Source organism: Dama dama, chromosome 29 (assembly GCF_033118175.1).
Source record: "Dama dama isolate Ldn47 chromosome 29, ASM3311817v1, whole genome shotgun sequence".
Classification (NCBI taxonomy): domain Eukaryota; kingdom Metazoa; phylum Chordata; class Mammalia; order Artiodactyla; family Cervidae; genus Dama; species Dama dama.
In genome coordinates this window covers 58,083,116-58,096,517 of record NC_083709.1, presented here as the reverse complement: position 1 = coordinate 58,096,517, position 13,402 = coordinate 58,083,116, and the positions used below count along the sequence as shown (strand labels likewise).

General features: G+C 37.2%; 1 protein-coding gene across 4 annotated transcripts in view; it reads left to right on the top strand.

Annotated features, from left to right (window-relative positions):
* Positions 1-13,402, top strand: part of TRPM6 (transient receptor potential cation channel subfamily M member 6) — a 151,624-nt gene that overhangs the window by 79,154 nt on the left and 59,068 nt on the right. For all 4 annotated transcript variants that reach the window (XM_061132095.1, XM_061132096.1, XM_061132093.1 and 1 more), the window contains exons 12-17: positions 2,193-2,327; positions 3,408-3,461; positions 5,269-5,409; positions 7,593-7,727; positions 9,583-9,863; positions 11,042-11,270. In XM_061132095.1, the coding sequence (XP_060988078.1) occupies positions 2,193-2,327; positions 3,408-3,461; positions 5,269-5,409; positions 7,593-7,727; positions 9,583-9,863; positions 11,042-11,270 (975 nt within the window). The remainder of the gene's footprint in view (positions 1-2,192; positions 2,328-3,407; positions 3,462-5,268; positions 5,410-7,592; positions 7,728-9,582; positions 9,864-11,041; positions 11,271-13,402) is intronic.

The following is a 13,402-nucleotide window of genomic DNA, read 5'->3' as shown; positions in this document are numbered from 1 at the left end:
TTATTTATTTGGCTGCACTGGGTCTTAGTTGCAGCATGTGGGAACTTTAGTTGAGGCATGCAGTTTCTCAATTGTGGCATGTGGGATCTAGTTCCCTGAGCAGGGGTTGCATCTGGGCCCCCTGCATTGGGAGCAAGGAGTCTTAGCCATTGGCCCACCAGGGAAGTCCCTCTGATTAACTTTAAGACCTCTTAACCCTTCTGTCTGTGGCCCTCACTGCTGCCATCTGGACTGGTTGCCTGCTCTTCCTGGTGCTGAGCTGTCATTCTTCACCATCTTGGAGATGCCCTCCTTGGTTAGAACACCTGTCTTCTATATCCCCTGTTTTGTTCTTTCTTGGTTTACTCCTTTATTTGATCTTTTCTGAGAAAGGGAATATGGGAGATAAAAATACTGAGGCCTCATATGTTTGGATATATTTTAGTTTAAGATGAGACTAATTTTCTCAGTGAATTTTGAATGCTTAGCTTCTAGCACCCAGCAGTGACTGTTGAGAAGTAAAAAAATCTTTCTGTTTTTTGACCCTTTGTGACCATTTCTTTCTTCTCTGGGCTTAAAAAGAAATCTTCCTGTGTTTCAATGTCCTGAGATTTCACCAGGATGTGTGTGTGTTGTTATAACTTTATATCCATTACAGTGGACACTTGCTTTCAACTTGGCACTTACGGGTTTCCATTCTGGGGAGCTTCCTCTCCTGTTTCCTCTGCTTTCTTTCAGGAATTTTATCATTTAAAAGTTAGATCTATGGACTCCTCCTCTAATCTTATCTTTTCATCCTCTCTTCTATATCTTTTCTTTGGTATATTCCTTGAAGTTTAATTTTCCATGCCTTGTATGTAGCTTTTTGTTTCTGGTGCTTCTGTGCTCTGGTTGCTTAGTTGAGTCTGAGGCTTTGTGGCTCCATGAACTGTAGTTTGCCAGTTTCCTCTGTCCATGGAATTCTGTAGGCAAGAATACTGGAGTGGGTTGCCATTCGCTAGGGAATCTGCCCCACCCGGGGATCGAACCTGTGTCTCTTGCATCTTCTGCGTTGGCAGGCAGATTCTTTACAACTAGTGCCACCTTGTTTCTGGTAGCATGTTATTAATTTCTAAGGGTTGTTGTCTTTTTAAATTTGTTCTTTGTTTTTTGTTTTTAAATTTGTTTAAATTTGTTGTCTTTTTAAAAATAGCATCCTGTATATATTTTCTTTTGTTTTTTTTGGAGGCTATTTATTGTCGTTCTTTTGAAGTTTTCTTCTTCCTTTATTGTCTGATTCTTCCTAGTTGATGTTTTTTGGTCTGTTTGGCCTGTACTCTTTTTTAAGAGTAGACGAAAGGAAGATCATTAGAAATTCCAAGCCTGTAGATTTGAGCTTCACAATAGGGTGATCTGGCTGCCATTTGTTGGGAGACTTGCAGTGCTAGCATATTCATATATTTTCCTCTTGGATTCATCACTATCAGAAAGAAATCCTCCAGTCTCCTGCTTAGAAGGTATAAGCCTTGTTGTTATTGTTAGGGAAGTCAGTAGGGGAAGATGAGTGAAAAGGTCCCAGTGTTAGCAATTTATGCTGCCAAAATTCTATTGCATAGATTGTTTGGTTCTTCGCTCTTTTTCCAGTTTCTGGGGACTTCTTTTCTGGTTTCCTGGGAACTGCTAAGTCAATTACCATTTGGCCATCTGCTTTCCAACTTCTGAAATATTTCACTTTTGACCTCCTTGTTCTTGTGGATTCTGTTTTTTTCCCTGAAACCCTTTACTATAATTTTAGTGAAGTTTTAGGTGGTATTAAAAGTAAATGCATGTTTAATTTGCCATTATACCCAGAAATCAGGTATAGTTTAAAAGGGAACATGCCAGGTTACCAAAAAAAAAAAAAAAAAAAAGAATAGAAGGAGAAGAAAGAAAGAAAAGAAGAGACCTTGGATTTTTATTAGAATTGTATTAACTTTAAACATTAATTCGGGAAACATTGAGATCTTTACCATAGTCAGTCTTTTCATCCAAGAACACATTTATTCAAAAGGTCTTTTAGGTCTTTGGTTTACTTTTTGTTATTTCCTCACTTAGGTCCTGAACATTTCTTAGTAAGATTGTGTTTTATGATAATTTTTGTCTGTATAGTTTTGAGTTCAAATACATGTAACTCTTTAGTTATTTCTGCTTTCTTAATTGTTTCTGTATCTCTTTTTTATCTCTCCCCTCTGAAGCCTGGCTGTCTGGAACAAGCAATGTTAGATGCCTTGGTGATGGATCGAGTTGATTTTGTGAAACTCTTAATAGAGTATGGAGTGAACCTCCATCGCTTTCTTACCATCTCCCGACTGGAAGAGCTCTATAATACAGTGAGTATTGGAATAATTTATCAGTTACTGCCTTAAGATTACTTATTAATTGGCCACACTTAGCTTCAGCTGTATCTTAAATGTTCAAGTTTCCTTCAGTGCTTATGTACAAAGATAGCTTATAAAGAGACAGACTTTTCAACCAAAGAAGAGACATTCTTAGCAAATCCTAGGACCATTTCTGCATTTCCCACTTTAAATAATTATACAGAATAGAAGCATAAACTAATTTCAGAAATAGGATATAGTAACCCCATAATTAAAGCCAAAGATGGGAATAAGAACAAATTGCTTGTATTGAGTAATAGAGCACTTCAGTCTAGGGACACTGTTAAAATTTTGTTCCTGCAATTTTCCTGTACAAACCTTTTATTGAAACTAGACTGGCTTACTCCTTATAAAAAGAGATGAGTACTCAAGTCAAGCACCCTTCCTGAGGTGTTCTTCCTTGCCTTTGGATCTTACCCTTTCTTTAAAGCCCTGTCTTCTTGATCACTCCATAGTCTTTTGATCTACAGATCTTCTTGATCACTCCATAGATCACTCCAAATCACTTCATAACAATACAGAGTATTTGCCATTGTTTTGAATATACTCTTCATATTGTTGGGTTTTTTTAGTGTAAGTACCACACTCTTATATTAGGTTGTAAAAATTCTGTGAAGAAAGTACTTATATTCTTTGTTGAATCCTTCAGTAACTTGAATGAATGTAGCCAGTGCTCAACCAGTATTTGCTGATGCAATGTAATTGTGTGATGGAATTTGTAATTGGGTGATTTATAAATAATAAAAGATAGTTATAGATTTTTAAAATTTGTTTCTGCCTCTTGTCACAAGGTTAATTAAGGCCTTCCTTACTACCTAGGTATATACATTGTGCACTGAAAAATATTTCAGTCTAATTACGTCTTCTCTTGGGAAATACCTTCCTTAGAATTAATTTGGCTTAAGCTTCATTACTAAAGATGTTGAAGAAAATTTTCAGTATTCTGGATTATTTATACATTCTGAAATAAAGGTATTTTATTTCTCCCCAACACATGGTAATTAAAATTCTTCCTTTTTTTCTTTATTACAGAAACAAGGACCAACCAATATGCTCTTGCATCATCTTGTCCAAGATGTAAAACAGGTAACCTAATTATGAAGGTGTGCAAATTTCTTCTTGTGTTGTCTTAGCTTTGTGGTGAAGTGTTGCCAAATTTTGCTTTGTAAAAAATAGTGTTGGATTTTCTAGTGAATTACCTATCCTCTTTGACGCTGAACAGTTGTGACTCTGAACAGTTTTAACCAAACCACACTCAGAATTTTTCCTGTAATTTACGTTGTGTTTCAAAAGATTTGACCCACCAAGTTAGTGGCATGAGGAAATAATTATTTCCTCTTATAAAACATGAATTGTAGACATAGAAACTTCCAGGCAGAATTTCAGCTCAACATGATATAACAATATTGCCAATGATGATAATAATACCTGTTGAAAATGAAACTTTCTGGTTGTGTTATCTTTACTGAAGGACTAGCATGTGATTTCTGTTGTTTTGTTCCTGTTTTGGCTATTATTGATAATTCAGGGGCTCTCACTTTTGTGAGTCTGTGTGTTGTTCTAGGGAACCAGGACCGATCCACTAATCCCATCTTTGCTTATATTTTACTCATGCTGTTCTCATTTCACCCTGAGTTAAGTCAGACATAAAATCATCTCTGACCTCCCATTAGTTACTAAAACTTTCTGACTTTAACAGACTTTTTTTGCCTTAATTCTAAAGTCTAATATATTACTGGGGAGAGTGTGGGCTTTTTGATTATGCTGACTTGGTGAGAGAACCAGAGTGAAAGGACTGTGGAGGAAGGTATTTAGTTGGCAAATCAGTAATAAGCAAAAGTGTCCATGCTGATGTAAATTTAGTTTGCATTGATTTATGCTGGGTCAAAATAATTCTCCTTAGATTCTTTCCTTAAACTCTGATTCTATCACAGTTTTCTTCTAAACTGAAGAAAAAGGAATGAAATAGTTAGATATACTTTTAACTAGCCGAAAAATGAGAGCATTTTTTGTGTTCCTTATAAAAGTAAATTATGAATGTGAAAAAGAAATTAAATTATTTATATTTATTTACATATATAACCTTATTTCTTATTCAAAGCTTTGGGAATGTTATTGACAGACTGTTCATTTCAAGGATCTTATTCATCATTGTGTGCCTTTAAAAGTATACTGTGTATGCATGGTAGTTCAGAAGAGGCACTAAGGTGGGTTTTAAGGGGTCAAAATAATTTTCGTTTAGGCTAATACCTTGTACTTGAAAACCTGCTTCTCAGGGCTCCTACTAACCATAACCTTTGTCTTGGCACAGCCTCGTGTTTTGATATCTCATTTTGTTTCACCATTTCATGTTCCTTACTTCATTTGTTTTACTTCCTTTCATCTTCTTGTTTTGTGTGTGATGTTATAGCCATTTCAATAGAGAGGCTTAAGATTGTAACCTAATGTTTATTTTGGATTCTCCAGTATCTTCTCCAGTGATTATACTTCTGTTGTAGTAGTTCTGTCATTGCCACTTAAAAAAATCTTTTATGCTGTCTTTAAATGTATTTTATTCTGAAAGTGTGTGTATGCCTGAGAAAGAGAGGAAAAGAGAGTCAATGTGCTCTTATAAGCAGACATTCTGTGAAACTAAAAACATATTAAGGCTAAGTAATTTTTCCCATTTGAACAAGCAGATTGTAACAGTAGCTGGTTGTATTAATTCATAAATTGATTTTTGTTATTGTTTTGTTATTAGTGATAACTCAGGGGCTCTCACTTCTTTTGTGAGCCTAAGCATTGTTCTAGGGTTAAAGAATATGAGTTTCCCTTTTTGGTTATGCCCTAGTTACATGACAAAAGAGAGACAAGAGAACTGACAGTTATAATTTGTTATGCGTTTTTGTTGCAGCATACCCTTCTCTCAGGCTATAGGATAACGCTGATTGACATTGGATTGGTAATAGAATACCTTATCGGTGGAGCATATCGCAGCAGCTACACTCGAAAAAATTTCAGAGCCCTCTACAACAACCTCTACAGAAAACATAAGGTAGCATAATTGAAAAGTACCCTTGTAGAAATGATGATTTCTAGGAGTTACACTTTTAGAAAAATGGCTTGGGAAGTTTAGGTGGGAAGAGTTTTCCAAATGGACATTCTGTTTATTGACAATTATTGAATATTTGCTCCATGTAAATTACTGTGCTAAGTGCTAGCATGCTGGCCTGGATGGATGTAGACTTGCAGTTTAGAAACTCTTAGAGGAAACAGACATGAAGAACTAGCCACAATACAAAACAGGATATAAAATGTGCTAAAATAAGATTGACATAGAAGTATGTGGTGAGAAAGTTTAGAGGGAGAGATGACTAGTTCTTTCTTCATCTTTCTTTTGAAAATACACAGGTGGAAAGCTTAATAGGATTGCATCTATAAACTCATAATAGTACATAGCCTGGAGATGACAAACTTGGAACGTATGTAGGGGTTATATTGGAAGATGTGTGTAGAGTGTACCATGTAAATATACATACTATATATACTTTATTTTCCATCATAGTTTTGAAAGTGTGAAAGTGGAGGTGTTAGTCACTCAGCCATGTCTGATTCTTTGCAACCCTATGAACTGTAATCCACTAGACTCTTCTATCCATGGAATTCTCCAGGCAAGAATACTGGAGTGGGTTGCCATTTCCTTCTCCAGGGGAGCTTCCCGAATCCCCTGGGTCTCCTGCATTGCAGGCAGATTCTTTACTCTCTGAGCCACCAGGGAAGCGCCAGAATTAAAGTTGGTAGTTAGCTGGTTAGCAGAGAAAATATTGCTCATTTCTTAAAATTGCCTTTCCAGATTAGTAAATTGAAGAGCTTAGTTCTTTTGTTAATTAATACGTAAATTTTAATTGTTCTATGCATTTAGAGGAAAGAAAAGCGTGTAATGAAAGAGAGTGATTTAGATGGGGAAATCAGAGAACATCTCTGAGGAAATGACGTTTCAGTTAAGAATGGTGGTAGATCTAAGGTAGGCAAGAATGAAGGGAGGGCAGTGGAAGTGAGGGAACTAGTATACTCAGAAGCCTAGATGAGAGTGATTCTGGCTTGAAGAGCTAGTTCTTCTTGGGGAATAATGCAAGTGTTAGAAAAGATAGTTTGGGGCATTTTTGTTTGAAAGAAGAGCAGGGACAATACAAGGCTCAGTGCTGTGAACATCAAGGTATGGTTTTGCAGTGACCAGGAGGCCTTGGTCGCTGGACAACGCCAGAAGGTTGTGAGGGATGATGCTGGAAAGATCACATGAAAAGTCTAGACTATCAAGCTCCTTTTGATCTTTATTTAAAAAGAATGGAGGGAAGTGAAAACCCAACTTGGCTTTAGATGAGGAAGCAAAACAGAAAGAAACCCAGTTCTCCCAGAGAAAATGTCCTTTATTGGAATTTCACAGACATAAGGATATACTTGAGGTATCAGCTCCTTCATTTAAACAAAATAAGCCTTGCTGTGAAGCTACCAGGGGCAGATAGAGGACTGACTGTGATGTTGGTGCAGTCCAGTGGGAAGCTTGCTGGCAGGTTCCTCTAATGCCCTTTCTAGAAATGGGTAGGAAATTGCCCATTTCTCCAACTATTTTCTAGTGAAGAAGTATAGAGTTTATTGTGTTTCCTAGTAAATTAAATTGTAGCAGTTACAAACTAGTGCCACTTGGGAAGCCTGAAAGCTTCATACTGACAAGCCATTAATTATGTTGTTATTGGATCTAGCCATTGGAATTCCACTCCAGTAGTGATATTATGTAACACCTGGAGACATTTCATAGCTTTCTAACTTAAGCTTAACCTTGGAGCTCCTTGTGAATGGGAACTTTCTCTTATCAGACCTGTGAATCTTTATTGCCTGTTTTGAACTTGTTCCAGGTATAGAACATCTGTTGATTCTAATGGAATTTCCACATAAAGAAGGAATGCAGATATATAATAGGGAACAAAAAAAGCATGTTCTTTAAGATGTTAGGAAATAAGAGTGTGCTTAATAAGAAGGGGTCATGAGAGGCTCTGGTTGGATGAGTAATTAATTACTAACCTTGGAAGAGAGACAGAACCATTGGATATTTGGTAGGATGCAATATTATATTTGGTTTTATTGTTGTCTAGAAACAAAAGATTGTCACCACTTTCATTGTTACCATAATCATCTTTTTCCCTTTTTGTTTTGTTTTAAAAATAAAATAACACATGCCAGCAAATGACTACTCTCACTCAAAGCCTGTCCCAGCCTGCTCTTCACCGAAGATGCCGCTCAGGAAACAGGAAGGAGTCTACAGAGAGCACCCTGCATTCCCAGTTCATTAGAACTGCCCAGCCTTACCAAGTCAAGGTACCACTTACTTATTTTAGATTTGAGAATAAAATTGTCCTTGAAGACTGAGATCTTTTCATCATTTTAAAGTCAAGAATGGGGAATACAGATAGAGGGACCATTTATAGGAACTGTAATGGTACAGTGATACTCAGCTGGTACAAGTCAAAAACATGATACAGCTGTTCTCTAACAATGATGAGCAAATGCCCAGGATGGGGAACTAAATGATCTCCAGGGCTGGCACCTCAGGCTGCCGTCCTTGTTCCCACCTCTGCCATGTCCAGATGATGACTCAGGAAGGCAGTCCATGGAATGGTACTAAAAAAATCACCATTACACCTTCATCCTCCTTGCCCTAAGGCTAATTAGAGAGGTGACTGTTACCTTCTCCTTTACTTTTCTCTTACACTGTCCTCTTGTATCTTCTTTTTTCCCCTTTGAAGTTTTTTTGAAATTAATTTTAGCCTAATGTTACGGCATGGTAATGATAATGTATTTATGAATGTGTGTATGTGTATGAGCAGAGTGATGCCCCTCTTCCCTGCACTACCTTAGTCCCACTTTGCTCTGGGCATGAATGCTTTTGTTCAAGAGTTTCCAAAGAAATGGTTCTTATGTTGGCTGAAAGAGGCTTGCTTTTTAAGGCTCTTAGAATGAAAAGTTATATCATAAAACTACTGTTGGTCATAATCAATGAACACAAATTCCCTCTACTTATAGAAATAGAAGAAGCTTATTACAATTTTTGCTCTGATCTCCTTTAATTAAAAAAGAATAATTATTGAATCTTATCATTTTCCAGGCATTATTTTGGGCTCTTGGTTGAATTTGAGATGCAGGTGGGCTGGAGAAGATAAAATGATGACTAAGAAATGGTCCTGCCCTCCCCAAGAAGTAACCTCAGTGCAGTGTGATGAGCATTGAACTAGAGATACATGCAGAGTGATAGAGAAGACTGGGGGGCTTTAGAGAATGGTTTTTGAGATGAATTGTAAAGGGTGGGTTTAACCAGGTAGAAAATGGTATTTCATTATTACCTATTACCATCACTATGGAAATACAGCCAGAATAAAGGAGATCAGAATTAAAACCAATCTATTTGTAAGAATGATGGCAACACTAGTGTCATTTTACTAAGAGGAAAATAGTGGATCTATTTGTAAGGTAAGGTTAGAGGGTTTTTTTTTTTTTTTTTTTTTTTTTTTATAGTTCTCATTTGTCTTATATGTAATTTCAGCCCATTTTCTTGAGAAATTGAAGACTGTTGTATAGTTAGTGATTTTTCTAAAGGTATAGAGTTTTAAGTTGTGTTAAGTTTTAAGCTGTGTTAACTTAAGTGGACTGAAGGTATCTTAGCCTAGGGACCCTGAAACTATTAGATACAACAAGAAATAGATGAATAAAAGGCCAAAGTTTTGGTTTCTGATTTATAAAGTTCTTCTATTATTTCCATCCTTTTTTCAGTGATCTTAAAAATATTTCTGAGATGCTCAGTGTCTTTTATCAGGTAAAACATCATGTATCTGAGTATTTGGACACCCATTCCTATTTTATAGAAGTTTCCTGGTGGCTCAGTGGTAAAGAATCCACCTGCCAATGCAGGAGACCTGGGTTCGATCCCTGGGTCAGGAAGATCCCCTGGAGAAGGAAATGGCAAGCAACTCCAGTAGTCCTGCCTGGGAAATCCCATGGACAGAGGAACCTGACTGGCTACAGTTCATAGGGTCACAAAAGTTATAAAGTTCTACTATTATTTCCATCCTTTTTCTATGATTTTACAAATATTTCTGAGATACTCAATGTCTTTTGTCAGGTAGAACATCATACATCTGAGTATTTGGACACCCATTCCTATTTTATATTCTAACAGGAAAAGTCTGTAGCCCTTCATAAATCAAGGAAGAAGTCAAAAGAAGAACAAAATATATCAGATGACCCTGATTCTACTGGCTTTATTTATCCTTATAATGACCTGCTGGTGTGGGCTGTGCTCATGAAAAGGCAGAAGATGGCCATGTTCTTCTGGCAGCATGGTGAGGAGGCCACGGTCAAGGCAGTGATTGCTTGTATCCTCTACCGAGCAATGGCCCGGGAAGCCAAGGAGAGCAACATGGTGGATGATGCCTCCGAAGAACTGAAAAATTACTCAAAGTAGGAGTTCTCCCTTCACCTCATACTTAACATCGACACTTCTTAGAATGGTTAGAAACGTTTATCTTCCTCACCCTAGAACTTGTAAGAGGTGTGGACTTACAGCGGTGCGTTTCATGGACTCTTCCATAGATAAGGGTCTTGAGATATTTTAAGGACTAAAGGAAAGAGAGGTGGCCCTTAGTTCAGGAGACTTGGGTTCTTGTCCTGGGGCTAGCTCTTTACTAATCGTCAAATGACTTGCCCAGATTGTGGGACTTTAGTTTCTTTTTTTTTTTTTAATTTAAAAATTCTTTTTGGCTTCACCACATGGCATGTGGGATCTTAGTTTCTCAACCAGGGACAGAACCTTTGCCTCCTGCAGTGGAATTTTGGATTCTTAACCACTGGGCCACCAGGGAAGTCCTGGGACTTTAAACTATAAAATGTTCAATGAATGATTTTGGAAATCCCTCCTGACTATCAAACTCTTTGATACTAAGTTATGTTAAAAATTGTTGTTTACTTTAAGGACCTCTCAGACAGGAAAACAGGTAAATATATTATATATTAAGTGCCAGAGAGTGATGATGGAAGATAGAAAAGTTAGGAATGTTTTGGTTTTTTTTATTTACTAATGCATGATGGTAGTAGGGAAAGAAGAGAAACTAGAGTTAGTTAATAGAAACTAATTTACAATTTTTATTTAAAAAAATTTCAGAGAATGACAGTGTCTATGTTTTAGAGAAAACAACCTCCCAGAAGATATCCTGGGGGTGTCCACAGGTCTAGCTTCTTACTTAAGTCATCTGTGTATTTTGTAAAATCTTAAAAAAAATATATAGGAGTGAAGGGTTTCCACAGTTTTCCCTTAAATGCTAGTTTGATTTTGAATAGTTTTTTCTGGCAAGAATTCTTCATTAGGACCTATCAGGGAGCCATACATAGCTTGTTTTGTGGTATGGAGTCACTTTTCGGGAATAGCTCAGGGACTCTTGGTGGAAACCCTCTAGGTCTGTTCCCTCAAGAAAGGGAGAACAATCCATTTTCTGAGCTGCAGTCCCTTTTAAAGTAGCTTCTGCATTTTGCTGTTCCCTCTTTTCTCCTGGTCTTTTCTGAGTCTCATATGTAACCTTTTTGAACGTTTCTGGGACTCCGGCCTGCCTTTATGCTTGCCGCTCACCACTGTGTCATTGCAGACAGTTTGGCCAGCTTGCCCTGGATGTGTTGGAGAAGGCCTTCAAACAGAATGAAAGGATGGCCATGAAACTGTTGACCTACGAACTCAAAAACTGGAGCAATTCTACCTGTTTGAAGCTGGCTGTTTCTGGAGGGTTGAGGCCCTTCGTTTCACATACTTGTACCCAAATGCTACTAACTGATATGTGGATGGGGCGTCTGAAAATGAGGAAAAACTCTTGGTTAAAGGTATATCTACTTGCTTTATAGAGTTTAATGTTATTAATAGTTTAGTCTGGAGCTCTGTCTCTTTTTATTTGTCCCTTGTTCCAGGAGAGTACTTTCAGGAAAACCAATCACTAATACTATTTTTGATTCTCACAGATGAGCAGAGATCTTCACATTGGAACCTCTGACAACTACTTTATCTCCCACTCCTATGGTTTCTTTTAAAAAATGGGCATGATTGTGCCAGCCCAGTCCATTGCAAAGGCATATTCATGAGAAAGTGGCTAGAAGTTAGAAGCATGTACAGACCTAAGTAAGATTTCATTATTAGTATTCACCACTGCCCTGATCATTATAACAGAAGTAAATGAGACTTTTTACTGAAAATTTTCTCAGTTTAAGGATGCTAACCCATGATAAACTAAATAAAATTAGCAATTGGTTGTGCTCATCTAATGTAATGTTTCAGGAAATAAATGGCTGTTTTGTAAAGCTGTCCTCAAACACATTTGTTCACACCACTATATCCAAATTTTTGTATTCCATTATAGTTTAGCCTTATCTTTCATCTTGAATTAGAAATTAGAAACCCTTATTCTTGAGAACGTAATAACTTTCTGCTCCTTGTATACTTTACTTTTATATCAACAAAGAGACTTAAGTGAAGCAAGACTAAATGCTTTTCCCCCAAACATGGTGAGCTGACAAAGAAGACTGAATTAGCTACTTAAACTCTCTGACTTGAAGCAAACCACATTGCTCTCCATGCCTGGATCCTAATTTATCAGTGCTTGGCTTGTAAGTTTTGGGAACACTTCCATAAATAATTGTAAAATGACTAGTTCAAAGTGGATGAAGACTGGAGGAAGACCTTATAGAGTTTTATGTGGAAAGGAAAGCTCATGTAAATGCTTTTAGGGAATAGACTCTAAACCCTTCCTTGGAAATGGGATATTGGTGTCATTGAACACTGTTTCATGAGCTGATTGTTCTGCAATGGTCAATGGCAGCAGAATGTGGAGCTTTTCAGAAAGTAGATTAGGAATGAATTAGTGCAATATTATCATTGTGTTTGATAATTATGATGTTTCCAGACCTAGAAGACTGCACGTATTTTGGGTTCAACATCTGAAAAGAAAACAAACACACAAACAAACCAATCCCTACCAGAACTGGGACAAGTCCAGAGAACTTCCACAGGATATCAGGCTTTATAACAAAACAACAAAAAGTCATTTCAGCATGAAAAAAAAAAAAAAAGAAATTGACAAGGGCATGACTTTAGTTTATTTAATCATGAATGGTATAGAGTCAGGGTAATCTTATTTTCATTCACTGAACCCCGGACTACTGGGGCTTAATTTTAGCTCGAGATAATGTTCACCAAGGTGATTCTCATAGAACTGAGTAAATCCAAGCTTTTTACCCTGAAAGGCCATACAAGTTGAATAGACTATAAATAAATTCATGAATGATAGCAATAGAGTGAAAACTTTGGATGTCTGGAGTTATACCTTCTGTGGGTTTTACTGGCAGAGAAAATGTATGTGTGATGGGTGATGGATGTAAACAGAGGGACTTGGTATGTTTTTACATTCTTGTTTAAAATATAAATAAATTTTATACTGTTTTATGTGATAATAACTACTTAGTGGCTTGAAAGAATTATTCAAGCAATATGCTCATTGAAAAAGAAGACTTCTCAGTGCCTTGCCTCTAGTTTTCTTTTTTTAATTGGAGAATAATTGCTTTACAATGTTGTGGTGGTCTCTGCCACACATTAATGCGAACCCCCTCCTTCTTAAACCTCCCCCCACCCCACGCCATTCCACTTCTCATCGTCATCCCCGAGTGCCAGGTTGGGCTCCCCATGATATACAGCAGCTTCCTGCTAGTTGTTGTTGTTTAGTCGCTAAGTTGTGACTCTTTTACAACCCCGTGGACTGCAGCCCACTTGTCCATGGGATTTCCAGGCAAGAATGGCTTGCTGTTTCCTTCTTTAGGGGATCTTTTTGACTCAGGGTTTGAACCCAAGTCTTCTGCATCGCAGGTGGATTCTTTACTGTCTGAGCCACCAGGGACAGAGTGCTCCAAATTCAAGTTTGCCTTTTGGGAGTGTCTGAATTCTTTTTTTTTTTTTTTTTTTTAATATT